Source organism: Myotis brandtii, unplaced genomic scaffold (genome assembly GCF_000412655.1).
Source record: "Myotis brandtii unplaced genomic scaffold, ASM41265v1 scaffold345, whole genome shotgun sequence".
NCBI lineage: Eukaryota > Metazoa > Chordata > Mammalia > Chiroptera > Vespertilionidae > Myotis > Myotis brandtii.
Genome location: NW_005363283.1, coordinates 2,679,146 through 2,701,928, shown reverse-complemented (window position 1 = coordinate 2,701,928; position 22,783 = coordinate 2,679,146). Strand labels below are relative to the sequence as shown.

At 38.4% G+C, this 22,783-nt stretch overlaps 1 protein-coding gene across 4 annotated transcripts in view; it reads right to left on the bottom strand.

The window, feature by feature from the left end:
• The window catches only part of AFF2 (AF4/FMR2 family, member 2), a 598,244-nt gene that overhangs the window by 33,113 nt on the left and 542,348 nt on the right, over nucleotides 1-22,783 (bottom strand). For all 4 annotated transcript variants that reach the window (XM_014544018.1, XM_014544019.1, XM_005871569.2 and 1 more), the window contains 4 exons: nucleotides 10,522-10,681; nucleotides 7,998-9,005; nucleotides 6,011-6,132; nucleotides 1,589-1,811 (listed from right to left, as the gene is read on the bottom strand). In XM_014544018.1, the coding sequence (XP_014399504.1) occupies nucleotides 1,589-1,811; nucleotides 6,011-6,132; nucleotides 7,998-9,005; nucleotides 10,522-10,681 (1,513 nt within the window). The remainder of the gene's footprint in view (nucleotides 1-1,588; nucleotides 1,812-6,010; nucleotides 6,133-7,997; nucleotides 9,006-10,521; nucleotides 10,682-22,783) is intronic.

Below are 22,783 nucleotides of genomic sequence, written 5' to 3'. Positions count from 1 at the left end.
TCTATTATGGGATACCTCAGTGATTTCTTTAACAAGGATGATCAATTTATAAGTACAATTGTAATCATACTTATCATGTTTCCCAGTAGTTTTTAGTTCTCATGGAAATGACTGGGCAGATTCTTGTAAGCAATACCATTTGTCATAAAAACATCTGTATTAAGCACCTGATTATTTGTGACAATATACTAGGCACTGTACAAAGTGAATTGCCTAGACATCACATATACCCTCCAAAAAACTTGCAATAGAAGAGAATATCAGTTAGAGTTTATAATATTAATTACATTCAGTATGAAAAATAAGACTGTAGTGTAATTACTGTTTAGAATAGATGGTTTAATTCCTAACATTATAGGCAGCATTTTAAATATTAATATAAATATTATGTGTGCATACATATACACATGAATTTCATATGGAACATGACAACTTAATTATAGAGCAATTTCTTTATATCAATGATGAAACTTACATAGATATATATTTCATCTGTCATCTTAGATGATGCAAGACCTATAAACTAGGGTCCTTATAGCTCAGAGGCCTTCTGGTTTTTGATGGGATGTGAAATGGATACTCTTGGTTCAGAGTCCACCAGGTTGGCACCAGACATTTTAAAACTCATTGCGTTTCACTCATTTGCTTTTTCTATGATATTTAAAGGAGACTAGATAAATACAGATGATATATCTGCATATACATGTATTTACACGGAAAGGCAGATACATTTGTCATTAATATTTACTAATGGCACTATTGCTCGTGGTTATGTACTTATATCTGGGAGAGATAAATATATTGTGTATGGATCTAAAAAGTGATACAAATTCTTAATTATCTATGCTAATTGAGCAGCAGTATAGAAAATCCAAAGGACCAGATAATCATTTAGTTGGGCTTAGAATCACAATTGTGTCATTTTATCAACAAATTCACCTTTTAAATTCCATCATTTTTAGTCACTATTATTTATTTATTTTTAATTACACTTATTGGGTGACATTGGTTATTAAGATTATATAGATTTCAAAAGTGTTCATTCCAATCTTACTACTCTGAACAGATCATTATGCAGAGACTCAGGATTTTAGGTATCCTTTAGTCCAAGCCTTTCATATCTTGGGAGTAGGGGACATTTCTAAAATACCGACCACAGCATCTGGTACATAGTAGGCACTGATCATTTAGTGAATGAAAAAAAACAAATGGATGGAATGGGATTGCCCACAGTCACTAAACTTTTTAGCAGGTATGAATGTACCAGATACTGTGGTCAGTATTTTGAAAGTGTTCCAACTCCCAAGATATTAAAAACTTGGACCAAAGGATGTCCAAAGTCCCAAGTCTCTTCATAATATTCTGTTTGAAGCAGTAAGACTGAAATTAAAAAATTCATCCTACATTAGAATAATTAAAATTTGAGATAATGGAGAGTTTGTGTATTTGTGCGTACACACACCTACAGTTTCTCTCTGTTTCTTCCTCCCATCACCCTGCAACATCCCCATGTGGTCAAGTCTAGTTAGATATGCTAGATCAACTTGTTTCTACCTGCTGATCATAATATTTCTCCTAAGATGCTTACATTTACAGATATCCCTTTGAAAGTAGCACAGAATTTGCCTTCACTCCTCTTAGGTTTGGCAGAGTTGAACTGTCCAATCATAGGGATGTTTTTGTCTTGACTGAAGAAACCATTATTGCCACTGATGTTTCTGCGGCGTGGAAGATCCTCTGGCAGTGGGGAAAGTGAAGGAGGGAACAGCTTTTCTTCTTTTCTTCTATTTGCTCTCCTGGATGAATTATTTCTGTGTAAACAAAGAGTGTGGGGTGTCATAAAATTTTGTCTGTCTTTATTATGAATTTTCCTATGATGTTGGTACATTCAGCTGAAGTAATATTTTACTTACTTGTGATGAAGAGTATATGTTAATACATATAGACATAGAAATCTATAGAGAGATGTCTCTCTCTATAGATATAGCTATAACATATATATCAAAAATAAACATATGTCTTTGAAGCAGAACTCTACAATAAATATAAGTGTCTAATACAGTGTGCTCCAGTGTGATATTTATAACCTTTCAATATTGTTATTAATTAGCTTTTTGATGGAAAATTCAATGTGCACTTTAACCTTTATTTTTAGGATAGTTTCTACTTAAGGCCTTAGGACTTAACTGCACAATCACACAATAAATGGTATAATAAACAATTAGTAGAAGTATATTTTATTAAGATATAATATACTTATACATTACTTAGAAATAAACAATGCACTAAATATGTTTTTATTTTGTGCTATTAGCAAAGACTATTTTTAAACTGTTTTTATAATTTATTAAAGATGTCCCTATTCCTTCCCCCTTTGTCCACCTACACCCAGCCCCTACCTCACCTTCCCTCTAGCCATCACCATACTGTTGTCTATGTCTATGGGTTATTTACATATGTTCTTTGCACTCTCTACTTTAGTGACACATTGCAAATAGCATATTTAAAATGTTCTGTCCCAAAGCTAAATCATAACAAGCCCCTCAGCTTAAGTTTTATATTGAAGTACTGATGTACGGTACCAAACTCCATTTGAAAAATATTTTGTCATACTGCCACAAGACACCTGCAGTCCTAGAAGTACTCCTGTACATTCAAACTTATTTATCTGCCTATTCAATGGTCACTATTAAATAAACTGTGACTTTAAATGAAATAGAACAACTAAAACCTTATGCTAGCTGCTTAGCATGGTAATTGGGTCATGGATTTTCATTTTAGTTACTCTCTTAGACCAGTCAATGTAGATTACTTGAATTTTAATCTTTTCTTAGACAACTAATATTGCACTGTGCAGCCATTTACTTTTCATGATTATTGACTACAATTTTCAATAGCAAATTAAGTCAACAAGGATTTATGTTTTCCTCTTGGTCAATTTCAGTCAGTGTCTAGAAATATAGATTTACAAAATCTCAAAGCCACAAATCAAAGATGAATGAGCATTCAAATGGTTTTGTTTTCTAAAATGATAGAAGTCAATGCAGTCTTCTTGTTCCACTTTCTCTGTGTTGCCCCAAATTGCCAATTGTAGTAATATTTATTATCTTATCCATCTTTTGTTTCATAATGAGGCTCTATATACATTCTTGTTTTGAGGCAAAATTTTTTAAAATTTAACTGTTTTTCCATTACTGTAATTGGTTAAAATTAATTAAAATATTTACTAATAGCCTGGCTGGTGTGGCTCAGTGGTTGAGCATCAACCCATATACCAGGAGGTCATCAGTCTGATTCCTGGTCAGGGCACATGCCCGGTTTGTGGGCTTGACCCCCAGAAGGATATGTATAGGAGGCAGCCAATTAATGTTGATGATTCTCTCTCATTGATGTTTCTATTTCTCTCTCCCTCTCCATTCCTCTCTCTCTAAAATAAATAAGAACATATTAAAAACAATATTTTCCCATGGATTTTTAAAGTTGCATTGATATATAGAACAATTGTAAGTTGTGATGACTGATTAAAATAATGATGACCATAAGGAGTAAAATTTGTGTTCATGAGGAAGCCCCACAAATATCAGCCTACATAAATATAATCATTACCAAGGCATCAGACTTTTGGGAATTTATGTAGAAAGATATTAAGTATTGGCATCTGTTAAAGGTTTTAAGCTATGGCATCTTTAGGAGGTGAATGGTTCATTAGCCATGGGCTACAATAGTCATACTAGGCCTTACAATCTGCCATTGTACACAGTATATTAAATACTGCACAGTACATACTGTGCAGTGGGCACTATCACCTGGCCCCCTTTCCATCTGTTTGGTAGTGACCTAGAATCATGGAGCCTTTAATAACTTTACTAGTAAAAAATACCCAGGGAGCATTTTCTAGAGAATACTCAGTCACCATTATATCTTCTTAATACAAGAACAATTTTAGCTACTTTCTGCACCTGTTTTAGGAGGCTAGAGCTGGACAGCAGACAAGAGAAGTGTATTCCCACTCCCAATTTAATGTCTCATAGGCCTTGCTGATGGTTCAGGTTCCAAAGAATTGGGGAGGAACTCAGCAGGGCTCTTCTGTTGAATGAAAGGGAACTCTAGCTATCATTGTCTGATGTGGTATTCTTTGCTAGGTTTAGAATATTCATTTAGAAAAGTGAATGTGGCCTGATAAAAATTTTTAAGGATTTAGTTTGAAGGGTCAAGAAAGCACAAAGGAGCAGACAAAGCTTGAGGAGAGGTTCCCAGGAGAAGATTTCTGAGAGGCCAGTCAATGTTTCATACTCCCTCAACTTGAGATTTTTTTCAGACTTGAATTTTTTGGATGAGCATGAGAACCTGACTCAGGCCCTCCTAAATGAAAAATGTGACTAGGTAAACACTACTTTCCTAGCTACAACCAAAGCAGAAATACCATAATGATCCTGATTAAAAACAATTTTATGAGAACATTAAAATTATTAGACATTTACTTAATATGTGATCATCTGTCTTCCATGAAATGGAAAGAGTGACAGGTCATTGGGTTGCTTAAGGAGACTAGCAATGGAGATTGATGGTGTGGCAATTCCCCACTGTCCCCTGCCTTTTCTTTTTGCCTTTGAGTGGCCTGAACTGGTCAAAGCCTGGGAACTGCTATTGTAGTCATTCCTCCTTGGAAAGGAGGAAGGCCCTAGGATGACCATGTTTGACCACTGGAGAAGAAGCACGTTTCCACCATATGCCTGGCCCACCCTGGTATGGAGAGCATCAGCTTGTTCTACTGTAAGAGTTTCTAGTTCTGAGAACTCCAAGCATATTAAAAGATGTTTCAGATCAAAGTTATAGCAGAGAATAGAGACACACTTCACAAAGAGCTTTGGATCTTCAGGGAGGGGGCAGCCCAGGGCCCAAATCACTTTATTATATTGAGTGAATCTAATGGCAATTGTTCTTTTCCTACTTTCATCTCAAATCAATTAGGATCCAAACAAGTGGAAACCTAGAATTTCTTTCTGACATCTTATTTGTGGCAGATTGATACCATATCACTGATGTTAAACAATAATCTGTGAAATCAATTGTTAGCAGCAGTTAGCCAGATTGCCTCTCTGCTCTGGGCTGCTAATAGGCTCAAAAACTGGTCTTTGATGGAAGTAATCACTAATGTTGAATGAATTTATGGCAATAATTATCCAGATGGAATAGTTTCAGTAACTGACATGATTGTTAGTTAAATGATATTTATAAGACAGAAGAACACAGTTACAATGCTTAGTAGAAACAGAGAGGGCAGGACTTCTTTAGGGAAGGCTGGGCTATTTGAGTGAGGAGAAAATAAGGACAACCTCCTTACTGATTCTGGCACCTTCCACAAAAAGGCATAAAGGTAAAGAGGTGCCAGATGATTGGAATTAACCTATTGATTCCTTGCTGGCTTTCCCCAATACAGAACTGCCTAGGGAAGGGTCATTCCCAGATAGCTTATCTCTCTGGCCTTCCAGACATGTCATTCTCCTGACCTCTGCGGAGTTGGAGATATAGCTACTCTAAAGTTTCATATTAAAGTTAAATAATGATACCACAGAAGAAGCAGCAGCTGGGTCATCTTGTCAAGGCCAAGGGGTTGCTTTCCAGGGAAATTGTTTAATCACCATCAGAACTAGATGTGTGAGAGTCAGTTATATGGTTCAAGCAATAGGTGTTTTTTGATACTGCACATTTTTAATTCATTTACTTCCTTTTCCCCTTCACTTAGTGCTAAAAGTTCATGTTGGCCAATTTTGGTAATCAATGTAAGCTCCAGTAAAGAAATGTTGTTAAAAAGTTCATGGTGTCACCCTAAAGCTGGCAGTCTATATTCCACCCGCTTAGCCTAATCTTGTTAAATCAGGAACAGCTGTCAAGACTGGACTTAGAAACTCTTGTATTTTATGTAACCTGGGACAACCCCCCCCCCCAAAAAAAAGGTTTTTTTAAGTCTGAACAATTGAAGTATCATACAAACACAAGGGAAACTCACTCTTTAGTGTAAGAAGGCTTGTGGGGTGGGGCTGGTGAGATGCAAGGGGGTAGCAGGCAGATAGTGGTGGCCTCCTCCAGGCGTTGCTTCTTCTCAGGGATTTTTTCTGCAACTTCTGTTGGCTTTAACAGGAAAAAATGCACAGTTTAAAATAAATAGCACATGTAGACTTTTAAAAACAATGAGCAAGGTAGACAGTTTGTTTCTCTTTTACCTTCTAGGTTAGATAGGGAAGTTAAATATGCACCTTTGATCAGACAGAAAAGCAATTAGCCTTGCTCCTAACAAAACTCCTAACAAAACTTCGAACTTTTAAATTGATTTTTAGAAAGAGGAAGGAAGGGAGGGAGGTAATAGCACTTCCATTTACTGCACGTTCTATTCCAGGCACTGAACTAATGGCTTTATTTCACTCAATTCTTACTGTAACCCTCAAGGGAGGGACAAAGAGAGGGAGGGAGGGAGGGAGAAAAGGAGGGAAGGAGAGAGAGAGAGAGAGTGAGAGAGAGAGAGAGAGAGAGAGATCAGTTGTCTCTGAACACACTCCCACCAGGGATCAAATCCTCCACCTTCTGATGTATGAGATGACACTCCAACAAACAACTTTATCACATCAGCCAGGGCCAAAAGTTGGAATGTGAGACACTTGAGCTGTGATGTGAACCTCTGATTAGAGATTGAAATCTCATACCAAAAGTAAAGAGAATCTATACTTTTCAGATACCTCCCCCATTAATAAATGAGCAATTTAGGAATTAACATTGAAACTCTGACATGGCATAAATGATGTCCAAGCAACATAGATTGTGAATAACATATAAAGGGCACTAGTATAATCAACAACATTCAATGAAATTAACTATGTACAAGGCACACCTTGGACTTTTACATGTGGCTGTGAAGCTATACTTTTATCCCTGGTTGTACTGTTGTCCTCACTAAGAGTGGGGACACAGTAATAGGATAAGGACCACTGACTTTGGTTCCTATTTTGGAATAGTCTCATTGGATAAGTTGGTGCACAGATAAAAGATAATACCCTCTTTTTTTGAATCATTAATGCTAAATGAAAACTTAAATCATACTTTTCAGCAGTATGGCTTGGCCCTAGGTAGTACTTTTCCCTAATGAAGAATCTAAGCCATTTCTGATCATTCTTAAGTCTCTTCTGGGAAGGGACAGAAGAAATGAGGAAAGAATTAGAAACCTTCTCTCTAGCTACTGTTACAGCCATTAAACATATTACCCAAATCACACAAGATGATGTTACTCTAAAAAACTACCATGTCTGGAGCTATAACAGAATGAATCTATTACATATAAACTCACTTCCTTAGATGTATTTGACATCAGAGGCCATTGTGCATTTCAACTTCTGATTATAATTTTTATCCCTGGAATTCAGCCTTAACCATATGCAGGAGAGATTTTTACAAGTCAAGCCAACCACACAAGTTAGGGGATCCATTGAGCTTGGCAGAACATATGTCTACTAGGAGTCAAAATAATCAAAGTGTAATCAAAGTGGGTTTTGGGGGTGCTGATGCTTGTTAAGATAAATTAACAGGCCCAGAGGATGCCTTTTGAACTTAGGAACACTTAGGTTCCCTGATGCTGCTAGAATGGAGGACTGTAGAGTAATGACCCATGAGTCCATGAAAGCAGGAGCTGTTTAAGTAGCCTACCCCAGGGATTGACAGCCTGGGGCAGAAGACTCTCTTCATATTCTTATTTCCTACATGTAACATGTTGTATCCCTCCTGTTACATATTGTATATTCTTGATATTGGCTTCCCAACCCTGATAATTTCTAACACTTTCTCCCTGGTTATGTCAAATATGGTATTTCACGTGGAAATCACCATTGCTTTCACCAAAGACTGCAATCCATTGCCTTTGGAATCCTTAAAAATAATACTCAAGATAAAGTTAGTCAAAGAACAGCCATTGTTCATGATCACTTGGCAAACCACATTAAAAAGCTTACCTTGTGCTTCCTCTTGCCCTTAAGGGTGGGTTTTTCCACAGCTGCAGCAGCAATCTGACGCCTGGGTTTTGAGGAAGCCTCTTTGTAGTCTGGCTTGGCTGATGCTGCTTGGAGTGAGTTGTGGCCAGGTACTCTAGATAGTAAGTCAAGGTCAATCTTTACCCAGAGATTTTTTGGATTTTCCTGCTCTCTTAGAGGAGATAGAAGCCCAGTTTGCATTATAGGGATGGGTGAAAAAGTTGGCTCCTCATTATTGATGGATAAATTGTTATAGCTGCTGCTGCTGCTTAGGGTGCTGAGGGTCAGACTAGCACCACAGGTTTCCTTGGATTTGGCAAAATTGCCCCCAGGAGCAGTGCAAGGAGGCAGGACTTTGATCTGTAGGGTTTCTTCCTGATCTGTGTTGGAATCAGATGTAGACGAATCTGTTTCAATGAATTCCCGGGACTTTGGCACGATTTTCCCAGGCCCTCTATATTTCTTCTTCTCTGAAGCCAATGGGATGTGAGACCTTGGTTCTTTCCTGGGGATTGGTTTGTGGGCAGTGGCTTTGTTGCGGCTTCTTGGTGGGTCAGGAAGCTCCACACTTCCTTTTTCTTTGGGAGTGCTGCTGGTAATATTTGGTTTGGTCCAGGTCAACTCGTCAATGCCAGTGTTCTTCTCAACCTTTTTGGGCTGTTTTTTCCCAATTGTCCTTTGAGAAGCTGTCTCAATAGTTTCTGACAACTTATGCTTCAAAGCCTTTGTTTCTAGAGTTTTCTGGGTGGACCGTGGACGGGCTTTTTCCCTGATGAGACTGAGGAGAGGCCTCTCTTTGGGTTCAGCCAGGATCTGGTTGGGAGTTGTTTTCACTTTGACCTGGACTTCCTTTGGTTGGATGATTGGAGGAGGCACAGAAATCGTCTCCATGGGTGTCTCATTTTGGCCACAAATAAATGATTTGTTCTGGGACGTCACTTTGTTAAGCCACTTATCCAACTGCCACTTGTTGGTTGAGGGCGGCTCAGGCTACAGATTGAGAAACAGCAGCAATAATGAATTTCTCATCTGGGAAAGATTCAGAATGACCCTAAGTACACTGACTTCTGGTAAAACCTTTGGATGTTAAGTGGCCATTCACACATTTACAAGCACACACACAGGATCCACATTGATCAAATTACCTAGAGAGCCAAATACATCACAAATCAGCCCCAATCTTCTAATTTAAACTAATTTCCACTCTTCTGAAAATATTCTCCACTCTGGCCAGGAACCAGAAAGGAAAGACTTATTCACGGAGAGGGTTTTTTTTTTTTCAGGAGTGTGTAGGGAGTCCTGGGTAGAGGGGAAACCTTTTCCCCAAATCCTTTGGTGAGACTCATTACTTAACCTATAACCAGGAGGCAGAGGTAATGATCTCTGGTCCTGAAAAGAAATGTAAACATGCCTCAAGTGTAATTCAAAAGAAAGGCTTTCTATCTGCCAAAGTGCCAATGCCTCCTACATGATGCTGTAATTCATTATAAAAAGAATAGGAGTTTTGTATTTTTAGTGAAGGCTGAACATATCTGACTTCTGAAAAACCACTGCACTTCCTTGGTGCATGGGGACATGTATGCCAACATTAGTGTCCACTGTTAAGCCATTAAAATGATGCGTATAATTCAGATGTTTGATTCCTAACTCTAAACTCTGCCTGTTTAAATAAAAGAGCCATCACTTTATTAGAATTGCTCTTCTTTTAAAAGATGATGTTCCAGCACTGTGAGAAGCTCTTGACTTGCATTTACTTATTTCATCCTAATAACAACTCTATGAGGTCCTTGCTATTATTATTCCCATTTTACATATGAAAGAATCAAGTCCTGGGAGCTTAAGAAATAACTTTCCCAATATTTCACATATAAAGCGATGGTAGAGTCAGGCCTGAAACGAGGATCTATGTGTTGATAGAACTGCTGCCCTAATGTCAGAGCTATGCTGCCAACAGTGGGAACCAATAAGATTTCTTGGGCCCTTAACCTGTTACCCTGTGCAGGTTGGAATCACAGCTACTAAAGTGTTTTTTAATTCTGTCACCCTCTATTGGCTGGTACCATAAGCATGAGCTGATGTCTTTCAAAATAAGATCACTTCTTGTGTTTTAATTGCCAAGTGGCAATTCATTGAATCAACCCAGAGTAAGGCATGGTGTCCCCCGGGCCAGAACTGGGTCTTGACTGGCTTCACTGGTTCTCTAGAAAGAGAAGTTGTTAGCCCGGTTATTACTGTTACAGTTTACATGTGAGGAAGCTTGAAGGTTCAAAGTAACTGAGTCATACAAGTCAGTCTCCCAGCCAGCGTCTGCCTATTAGGAACTGTGTGAATATATGTTTTAGAGGGGAACATGCTATCAAATACCTGAATACTTTTATGAAGTATTTATTGTGCTAAAATAATTACTGTGCTGAAAGTGTGAGTGCATGGCTGGGTATTTAGGGCACTGCCTTAGTGACAGGCAAGACAGGCAAATCGTGGTTGGGGCACTTGCCACTTCACCCACCTCTGGAGTTGCCACAGGAGGCACCTCATTGGATTCGCTGTCCGTGGTGCTGCTTTCAGTGTCTGAATCTGATTCTGAGCTGCTCTCTGAGTCACTGGAGCTGCCGGATCCCCCACTGGCTTGCACTGCAGGTGGGGGCTGAGGCTTGGCCAAGGGTGGGCTGAAAGAAAAATGACACCATTCATTGCCCTTTTCAGTCTTAAACCACCAGAAAGAGCCCAGCTCAGCATAAGGACCTATGATCTGTGAGATACAGGCAAAGTGGAGCATTAAGTCCCATTTCACAGATGGAAAATATGAGGCTCAGTAAGGGGCCCATGGTCAAAGGTTTCATTAGAACTATGTCTGTGTGTGTGTGTGTCCAAGTTCTTTGGGTTCCATAACACTGCTTTCTCTCTCCAAAAAATCTTGTGTCCCTCACTCCACATGAAAACTTAAAGCCAATGTTGCATGGAGATAGATACAAATGCACAGCTTTAGATTTTTTCTGTGTGTGTCCTAATACTTTTATTTATTATTTATTTTTAATTATTTGTGTTGTTGACAGTATTACAGATGCCCTCTCCCCCCCATTGACCCCCTCCTCCCTCTCCCGCCCCCTCGATCCCATTTTTTTCTAGTTAAGATAATTTTCATTTTCTGTTGCTATTTTTTTCTTCAGAAACCCATAGGTTGTCAAGGGGCTCTGATTTTAGCTATACACACAGTATAGTCTTCTCATCAAGAAGGGGTGAGTTCAATTCTCATTTTAAGGACAGGAAACAAGTCCAGGGATGGGGAGGGGATTGCCTCTGCCTCATAGCTAGTTAGAAAAGTGCGACTAGAATCATAGACTCCAAGTTCCCTCAAAGGGAAGAGGCTGTGTAAAGCATATTTACTGCTGGGTGTACAATACCCATCACTCAGCATCATGGTGACCATAGTTGACTATATGAATAAGGGAATGAGAGGATGCACTTCTTGGCTCCTCCATCATAATATTTTGTAAACTCTTTGTAAAACTCTTACCAGGAGGGATGATCATAAAGGACCAACCATTTCTAATGATTGATTTTACATTTGTAAAGCTAAGCAAAACATTTGAAAGTTGATACCATTTGCTACTTTGCCTCTATTGGCAATCAGTACTCTTCCTAAGTAATCATTTGCTCTTTGTATCCCATAAAAAATCAACCTCAGCTCCCTCTTGGCATGCTGGGGTATGTCATCTCCTTTTTGTCCTTTTGTTTATTATCTCTTTGGACCAAGTTTTGCTCTGCTTTCACTCAGAAATGGGGATCTAAAGTTGGGGGAGGGTTCTCATCTCCCTCTGTCTCATCAGCCCAATCTCCTTTTTGTTAATCATGGTGAAAGGTGGTTTAAAAACCTTTCAATATGATACCATAAGATATTCTGGAAGCCATGTGCTGAAACTGGGATTACTTTGCCTGAAGAAGACTGTAGAGCCAGTAGGAGAGTGGTTCGTATGATGATAGTCTTAAAACAAACAAACAAACAAAAAAACTAAAGGTCTGACCTGTAGGAAATGGTGTGAGTTTATTCTGAGGGCTTTCCAAGGTAAAACTAGGGTGAAGATTTATAGATCTAGACAGGAAGGTTTCTCTTCAACATCAGGAAGGAGTTCTAAAAATCTACACCTGGCCAGTTAGCTTTGTACCCTTAGGCGACTGAATAGCTAGAAGTAGAGGGATTCCTATTGTGGTACAAAGTGGATTGGATTAACTTTAAGGTGTCTTCCAACACAAAGATTATGATTTTTATGAAACTAAAATGTATAGGAGATATTTAGGGAAACTGTTTATGAACCTTAGAGAAAAAGTGTGAGGAGACATCAGCTCCTTAAGGCATGTTTGAAATGACCTTCTCATGGCAACACTTTACTAATGACAGTGCTCATGTATGATTAAAAGCTACATTTCTATAGGGATATTTTATAAATCAGACTTTTCACTAATTCAGATTAACAGCCTCCAGAAAGCCAAACATCTACATTAGTGCTGTCTGACTCTAATCCTATTTTAACTGTAATATCCTTTCTCAGGAAATAAACAGTGATGATGAATTGACCATTCTTCTCAATCAAACTGGGTGGGCATCAAAAAGGAAAGGTTCCAAAATGGGTAATGACTTTCTATCGGGAAATAGGTATGGGAAGGCTTTGACAAGCAAGTTCACAGGGTATTGATCTTGGCAACATATTTCACAAGGCTCAAAACTTTCCAAAGACACGTAGCATGAGATGTTTAATGGGGGAGTTGTGTATTAAACCTTTGTCTTTAGTTGAGACTTGTATACATTTCATCAACATGATTCTTTTCCAGTTTTATAGGGATCAAATGTCTGTATACCAGATAATTGCTTCCATATATAATTTCCTCATTAAGGTGTAAATGGGGCAAAAGAATCAACATTTATACCTGATCTTACCTCTCCTTCTCCTTTTCCTCTCTGAACTCTGGGTTCACAAATCCAGAACAATATATCTCCCTTACCACACAATGCCACTGGAGGCAGACACACTGAACCCTGAACCTATTCCAGCCAGGGATGGGAGGAATCATTTTTATCTGAGTCAGTAGTTTTGAAATATACCCCATTTACTCCCCAAAACCCATTTAGCTCAATTGTGCAATAGAAAGTGTACACATAATAAAGATAAAAGCAGAGTTACTCTGGTAGAAACAAAGGATGGGGAAGAAAGAAGGGGGAGGGTGTCCCCAGTAGCTTGTCCTCCTCCCCCAGATGGCCCTCAAGTACAATTTGAAAGTAAAATACCTCATATCTCAATATTATTACCAGCAACTCAGAATCAAGCATGCTTTGTGTTAAGGCACTGATGCTATTGATAAGTGGATAGTTTATCATGGCATGGCTTCATGAGATAATCTTTGTCCAATGTGGGTATACTGAGTATTTTTCCTGCTGTTTGAAATAGAATCTGCTCAGTTTATTTGCAGAGTAATAAGGAGATGCATATCTATCCATTCATATTCATTTTCATGGGAAAGTTATCATACATGATATTGTTTAAAGCCCTGACTGACTAAAGAGATCTGTGGTTGGCAAAATAATAACTCCTTCAAAGATGTCCACATCTTAATCCCTGAAACCTGTAAATACGGTACCACAAGTGGCAAAAGGTATTTTGCAGATACGAATAAATACAGGATCTTGAGATGTGCAGATGATCCTAGATAATCTGGGAGACCCCAATGTCATCACAGGGTCTCTGGAAGCCAGAGCTTACTGTACGGTAGGCACTAATACTGCCACTGCAATGGGCTGAAAGTCGACCATTTGGAGCTTTCTTAATAACTGTGAATGACTGGTTCCTCACATTTTCCCATCACCGGCAGTTACTGCCTATTTCTCCTAATTTACCTGACACTTACTTCCTTTCTGAGGTGATAACACTGATTTTGGCTATGGCTTTTCATAATTACATTTGACTCGCAATCAATCATGACTCGGTTACCTTTTTTTGTGGACTGACCAGACCCAGGTCATTGTCTACAGTGGGAAGAGCATGGGATTAAAATCAGATTATCTCATTTTGTTTTGTTTGTTTTAAACATATTTTTATTATTTTTTTACAAAAACGAAGGGGGAGGGAGAAAGAGAGAGATAGAGAGAGAGAGAGAGAGAGAGAAACATCAATGATGAGAGAATCATTGATTGGCTGCCTCCTGCATGCCCCCTACTGAGGATCAAGCCTGCAACCAAGGTACATGTCCTTGACTGGAATCGAACCCAGGACCCTTCAATCTGCAGGCTGATGTTCTATCCACTGAGCCAAACAGGTCAGGACAGATTACCTCATTTTGAATGTTGCCTTAGATACTGTATTGTGTGAGCTGAGGCTGAGCACTTAACATAAGGGTTTCAGTTTCCTCATCTTCAAAACAGAGCTAATATATCACATAGACTTATAAGAGGCTTGAGTGAGAGAATTTAGGTGAGAAAACTTTATTAATAGTGCTTGTTAAATTTCAGTATACATACAAATCACCTGGAGATCTTATTAACATGAAGATTCTAATTATGCACTGAAGTTCTGCATTTCTAACACATTGCCCAGTGATGTAGATACTCCTCATTGGTGGACCTCACTGAGAGTAGCAAGGCTAAAACCTACATGGGCTATTCAGATATCAGCTGTTGGGAATAAAATAAGTTAGTAAATTTTAAACTAAAGGTTAGAACACAGTTTTGAGATCAACTGAAGATTTTATTTTTCCATAATCATTCTGCCCTCCTTTAGCAAGAGAAAGTTAACTGCCTATGTCATATTTAATCTAACTTTGTCAAGCGTAAACTTTCTTTAGGCAATTATTTCTGAAGAGGTTCTAATATGATTTCTTCTTACAATTTGCAACTTTCCTCAGATGACTTGCCTGCACCAGGAGTTAACCACATACATGATTCTTTCCTCTGAATGTGTGCTATGTACGGATCACTGCGAGAGTTAAAAATGGCTTGCCACTGTCCTAGCCAAAAATCGGAGTGGCATTAGATTGCATAAATGGCCATGACTAGGACCCAGAGCATATTTCATAATGGAAATACTAGTCTTAGCTATGATATATAGAGCATGATCTGTGTGCCAAAAACAAGGTTCTGCACTTCCACTGCATTTTGTCTTTTAATCCTCACAACAGTACTGTGAGTTATACTCTTACTACCATTTTACAGCTGAGAATACTGAGACTTAGTGCCAAACAATATCAAGTTGAAAACAGTTTTAACAATACTATGGGACAAACTTCAATGTTCAGTTTCAAATAAATGAAACAAAAAAAGCAACAAGACATCTGGATTCAGCCTCACCACAGTATGAGGTGTGATGGCCCTGTAGAGGATGCTGGCATGTTCCCAGTAAGGTTGGTCAATGCTGGCTAATAGCTCATTGTATCTCGAGAGAAACACACTTTGCATTTGGGAGAATAAACTGATAATTTAGATTTTTCTGTAAATAATTAAAAGCCACATTGACATTTCTGCAATTAGTCAGAGCTATTTTGATCAAACAGCTAAACAGGTAAAAAAAATCATATACAGCCTAGTATATTTATCTCTTTTGCCTTTAAAGACCATTTTTAAAGGGGAGCAAGAGAGGGAATAAAGACAAGCAAGTGGGTGTGAATGCTGAGTCTCTTAAACCCTCATCTCCATCAAAGCAGAGAATGAATGCTTGGCAGGTCACATTCATAGGAACTGAGAGAGGGCCACAGGCCAGAAATCTAATATAAGGACAAAGCCTTCCTAAAAAGAATTACAACAGTCACAAATCTTAGGTGGAGCAGGGTATGTACTTCATCTGCGTGACTTAAACCTGAAAGCTGCTTCCATGCAGGAATCTCCCCACTGTGTTTATAGAATGGGTCTGGAGATAGATGGTGCCCAACTACCTATCAGGAGAGCCTGGGCAGTTGACAGGCTGAATTACCTGGAAGAGTACAAAGCAGTATGGAGATAGGCTCAGAGCAACTCCCCACAAGCTTCTGCATTTTTCCTTGCTTGGTTTCTTCTTTCTGTTTCCCATGAGGCTTAGAGTTACCTCTTAATTTGGGAAGTGGGTATTCCTCTTTCAACCTCTCCATAGACTACATTTTTTCTTTCAAGGCTCTCAAAGCCAATCTCCTTATCAGTACTGTCTGCTACCCATTCATGTCTGATTTGTTATCTGATATATTACAGACACTTCATTAAGAGTTAAGATTCCGGTTAGGGGTATAGTTGGGCAGAGGGGTTGATAGGAAAATAAAAATAACAAAAAAAAGAGTTAAGCTTCCAAGGCCAGACACTTTACATACCACATACATACTCTGTAAAATACCTGGTGCACTGAAGACACCTAAAGTGAAGCCATAAAGAAGTTTTCTCTGTAGATCTCTGGGAGAACTGTCTACTGTCTATGTCCCTATGGTCTACCCCAATGAAATATCATCATCATTGGGTCAACAAAACCAAAATACTTTTTAAGTGCAGAGCACTTGATAATGTTTCAGTATTTTCACTCTTATGACCTCATGTGATTGCTACAAGAACACTGGTGATAGTGGGGTGGGGTTGGGAATCAGATGGAATTGGTATCCTACCCACTTTACACATGAAGCTCCAATATCTTTTAACTAAAGTTTTGTGACTAGGTTCCAAAGGGGGTGGGTGGTGGGTGGGCGGTTTCACCAGGCTATTGTGACTGTTTCTTAAACACCACAGCTTGAGGAAATGAAAAGAATCAATTATCTACTACAATATCCATCCGTGTAATCATATCAAAAGGCAACAGGAACACAGAATTAATGTCAAATGCTTTCTTCAAGTGACATAATGAGGTAGCTTGCAAGAATTTGCAACCATTCATGCTAGGAAAACCTTGTTGCATTTGACTTATTCAAATGACAAATCTCACTGAGGCTAGAGAAAAAAATTCACAGTTGACAGCTAATAACTCCACATTTATTAATACTTTGTGACGATTAAATAGGGAAAAAGTAAATGTCCTTTATATTTCACATCATTGTAGCTTGTTAAATTGTATTTGTTTTCAAATACATAATAAACATGGTACAAACATGGTACTAAATTAAAAATATGCAGAAAGAGATACAATGAAAATGTATCTTCTTACTCTGTACTGTCTTTACCCGATTTTCTAAAGTTTTCCACTGTTACCAGTTCCTTATATTTCTTCCAATGATATTGCACATATTTATCAATATTGATTTGTGTGATTTTAAAATAAAGGTTTTTAATTATAAAAGTAATACCATAAAAATTTTCCTGTATGTGGAATGGCAAGGCATTCAATGAATGACATTGAAAGTCACATACACAATTTCTAAAATAAAACTCATGCAGTCTCCTTACTGAATGTGTCTTCATAATCATGTCTGAAATATATTGTAAATACAAGCATTAAAATACCTAAGTGAATGGCAAAAAATGCAACTTGCAAAATTGCTGTGTCTGACCCTAACACAAAAAAAGAGGAGATAACATAACGCGTAACCATGAGGAGCAGAAACTGCTCGGTCTTTCAGGGTGGGAGCAGGCTGCAGGTTCCCAATCAGGAAACAGTTGCTGATGGTCTTCCATGAAACTTCTTAAAGATGTGGTCAACATGTGCCCCCAACAATCACTGTCCAGCCTACTCCCCATTGCAAATCAGGTGTTTTTTCCTTATTTTCCTTGACCTCACTCCCTGGTGGACTAAAAGCTTTGACTTCTTTTGTACTTGGTCCCAGTGAACATATACAACATGAGACCTCTTGGCTTCAGAATTTACAATGAAATCCTTACAGATAAATATACTCTTTTCTACAAGATTTTTAGAGATCTTACTGTGAAATTATATTTTCTTTAAATACAATTTTAAAAATGCCTTACCTTAGTGCCAGTTTTTTATTTCTTTCTATTCCCAATACACCTACCACTTTTTTCTCCTCCCTGCTCCATGACTTTCCTTATATTGTTTTTCTGCTTAGAATAACACATTTTTCTGCTCTTCTGCTTGCTTATATCTTTATCTTTTAAGCTCAAATTCAAATAACATGAGGTCTTCTCTAGTGAGTTCAATTCTCACAGATATCGCCCTTTTCTTTCTTTTCACTAATTGCATCATAGTTTATCAATTGCTTATAATTCCCTTTTTAAAAAATATATATTTTATTGATTTTTTACAGAGAGGAAGGGAGAGGGATAGAGAGTTAGAAACATCGATGAGAGAGAAACATCGATCAGCTGCCTCCTGCACACCTCCCACTGAGAATGTGCCTGCAACCAAAGTACATGCCCTTGACCGGAATTGAACCCAGGACCCTTGAGTCCACAGGCCAACGCTCTATCCACTGAGCCAAACGGTTAGGGCATCACTTGCTTATTCTTGAATTATTTCATTTTACTAACTTTTTGCCTGCTCACTAAATTGTACATTCCTTGATGACAGAGGCCAGATTGTACAGTTATTTTGTGTATCCTAGTGTGACTAGTATAACTTGTACTAGTCCTCTGCCGGCCATCTTGTGGCGGCCATCTTGTGGCCACATGGGGGCGGCCATCTTTGACCACATGGGGGTGGCCATTTTGTGTGTTGGAGTGATGGTCAATTTGCATACTGGTCATGACTAATTAGCATATCTGGTCATGGCTGTGAGGGCATCATGACCAATTTACATATTACCCTTTTATTAGCATAGATGGCTTCATAATTAATAGAAAATCATCACAAACAAGGTCAGCTGATAAAGAACAATACTTAACTATGAAATATTTATGTATTGCTGACTCTAAGCAGAAGATAACACTTAGGCCAGCCTACCCAACACCAAAACATCCTGAATTATAAGTTAATTTGATGAAAATAATTAAGCAAATAGGTTACCTGATGATAAATTTATAACCTTTCAACTGGTTGTACAGATGCCAACCTTTCACAGTGTCTGACTCTTTCTTTAGCTTCAATTCCATTGACAAAATACAACTTCTTTGGATGAAAATTTTTAATGTAATCAATATTTACAGCAATAGTCATTGATAAGTCACAATACACATACATGCATGAACATAAGAAATAAATGGTGTGGCTCTTACTAAAAATGAGTGCTACATACACACAGACTTTCATATTTTTAATTAAAATGATGATTCCATTATTCTAATTTGTGTGAAATGTGAGCCACTCTCATCATATAATTTTGATACATGAACCAGACCATTCTACATTGTGCCTAATATTAACTCCCTTTTTAGTTGATGATTTTTCTAGTAGCATAATTAATTTCCTCATGGAAGTAAAAATATTCAATCAATTTGGGATTAAATATGAGGTTGAAGGACTTTCAGAAAAGACAGAACTAAATCTCCTAGCCCACATGCATTCTAAGTATGACACCCTCACATTAAGAACAAAAAGGTGTTCCCCTCCCATGATAAATGGGCCTGAAAATCCTCCCCAGCGTTTACTATAAATCACAAAAGACCATTAATAAACAGGCAGGAAAAATGACAGTTTCTACAAGAATTCTTTGCCTAAGACTATCAATGTCATATTTAAAACTGACATCTTAAATCTTTTATACAGAAGCCCTTTGAGTAAAAAAAAAAGCCCAGCTGTTTTAAACAGAATTTTCTGTGCCTGTTATTTTGAATGACAGTAAAAGAAATACTGGATCTTTAATCTCATCATACTATCTGACTGAAAATCTTGCCCTCTAGCTAACAGTCTCCCTCCTCATCAATGCTAAAATAAGGAGGTAAAGTGCAAATGAGAGAAGAGGATATCACACTTTCTTTATATTTGGGGAGCTCATTTGATCTTGCACCCCACTCGCTTTTGATGTCAAGAGGAAAAGTATGATCATGGCCACCAGTAATAAATAGCTAAGTACAGGCTGCCTTATTCAACATTGACTCCTGTATATGGCATGGCAGGGCTTACACTTGAATCTGGGTCAATAGTAACAAGAATGACAATCCCATATTACAAATGAACACAGTTACTTAAAAGTTGATCTAGAAAGAAATGGAAACAAACTTAGGCATTTCTCTAAGAACTAGCAGGGTGTGCGATATTGACAATTAAGCTAGTAATAATAAGGTCAGAGTGTTTGGTTTTTGTTACTAACAGAAATTTTCATGTGGAGGAATTTCTCAAGCAGAGAATTAGAAAAATTTAGCTTTCCAAGGAAGGCAGGATTTAGAATAAAAATGATTTAAAAACATATAATTAAAAACACCTTCTGAGGTTAAGCAAATTACATTGGCAGTCATCAGAAAAACTTGGTAATTTGCATGTCCTGAAAGTTATGCCAATAGCAAGTCACAATTATATGGAATTGCCACTAACTGAGCCCAAACAAATGTACATCTTAGGGATTAGAGTGAAGACAAGGTATTTACAACTTGGGCATGAGGGAAGGTGTTAAATGTCCAAAACAAGAAAAATATGCTCACTTGCAAACCACGAGATGTATATTTACCAGTAGTAAGATATATGTTTTCTAGCTTGATGATATCAATATCTCAAATTCCGTTGCAGTTTTCAGAAGCATAAATTATTCTAGCTTCATAATGATAATACCCAGGTACAGTACTCTTACAGTTAGAAACTTGGGCAAAAATAGTTGATGGATAAATATTTTCCAGAAAAATTATATAATAAAAAGCCTCCTTGGAATATAATTATATTTCAATATGTATTTCAGACAACTATGCTTAAATTCAAGGTGTTTGAATGAGAGACAATGTGTGCATGCCCGTATTTGAGTGTGTATGCCTGTACCCATGCATACATGTGATTGTGCATGTGTGCATGTGAATGAGTGTTTGTGAGTGTATATTTGTCTATTGGCTAAAATCCAGGATGGCTATTACCAAGAGAAGTGAATTAATTTCAGCATTATTTAAAGTGGCTGGCTAAGAGATAAAACAATATTGGGAGGAGTATCCTTCAATGAGATGCATGATATTAAGAATAATGTTACTACTCTGGCCAGTGTGGCTCAGTTGGTTGAGCATCATCCCATGCACCAAAAAGTCATTGGTTCAATTCCTGGTCAGGGAACATGCTCAAGTTTCAGGTTTGGTTCCCAGTTGAGATGTTTCTCACATAGATTTTCTCTCTCTTTCTCTCCCTCTCCCTTCCTCTCTCTCTATCAAATCAATAAAAACATATTTTAAAAAAGAATAATGTTGCTATTAACTGGCTAAGGACAGATGCTGACTTCTGTAGTACATGTTGGGCATTAGTCATTTAATAAAGAATTATTGTTGCTGACCAATGTTTATATTAACCCCCATTTGGATTCTAGCCATATTTCAATAGCATATACAAATGTATATTCATATGTAGAAGAGTCAAACTTTATTCAGGTTCTCATATACACAAAAGTTAGTTTTAAAACAATAATATCTATAATAATAAAAGGGTAATGTGCTAATTAGACTGGACATTTTTCCGGACGACCTTTTGGATGTCCTTTTGGATGTAGTTGGGGCCGAAGGGAAGCCTGGGTCACAGGTGCTTGCCTGTGGCCGGAGAAAAGCCAGCCTGGGTCCTGGGTGCCTGTGGGCGGCCGGAGGGAAGCCAGCCCAGGTCCCAGGTGCCAGAAGGAAGCCAGTCCTGGCAGCTGGGGAAAGAAAGGCCTACTCTTGCATGAATTTCGTACATCGGGCCTCTAGTGTAAATATAAAAAGTCTGAAAGAACTTAAATGGTGGTTATTTTTCTATCTTTTGGACATGACTCATTAAATATCCACAGGAAATGTGAACTTTTTCAGTGTGTCATAAAATTTGTGAAAATCAGTAGATGAGTGGATAAAAAAGCTGTGGTACATATGCATGATGGAATACTATGCAGCTGTAAAAAATAAGAATCTCTTACCCTTTGAGACAACATGGAAGGATGTGGACAGTATTAAGTTAAGTGAAATAAGCCAGTCAGAGAAAGATAAGTATCGCATGATTTCACTTATAGGTGGAGTCTAGTGAATAAATTAACTGAGTAACAAATAGATCCAGAGACACGGAAGCAAGGAACAGACTGATGAATCTCAGAGGGAAGGGGGGGCAGGAAGAGATTAACCAATGAACTTGTATTCATACTAGAGGCCCAGTGCACGAATTCATGCACCATTGGGGTCCCTCGGTCGTTCTGGCCTGGGGGATTGGACCGAAACCAGCTCTCTGACATCCCCCAAGGGGTCCCAGATTGTGATAGGGCACAGACCAGGCTAAGGTTCCCCACTGGTGCACAATTGGGGCCGGGGAGGGATGAGGGAGGTTGGCCAGCTGGGGAGGGACTGTAGGAGGGCTCCAGGGCATATCTGACCTGTCTCACTCAGTTCTGATCGGCTGGACTCCAGCAGCAAACTAACCTACCAGTCAGAGTGTCTGCCCTCTGGTGGTCAGTGCACATCATAGCGACTGGTCGACTGGTCTACTGTCTGCCCCTGGTGGTCAGTGTACATCATAGGAAACAGTTGAGCAGCCTTAGCATATCATTAGCATATTATACTTTGATTGATTGAACAGCCGACCAGAGGACTGGACACTTAGCATATTAGGTTTTTATTATATAGGATATGCATAACACATGGACACAGACAATAGTGCAGTGAAGGCCCGGGGGTAGGGGGTGGGAGCAGGGTGGAGGGGATCAATGGGATGAAAAAAGAGGATATCTGTAATACTTTCAACATTAAAGATAAATTTTTTAAAACCTTGCAAAAAATTATAGGCTTCCAATATATGGAAACAACC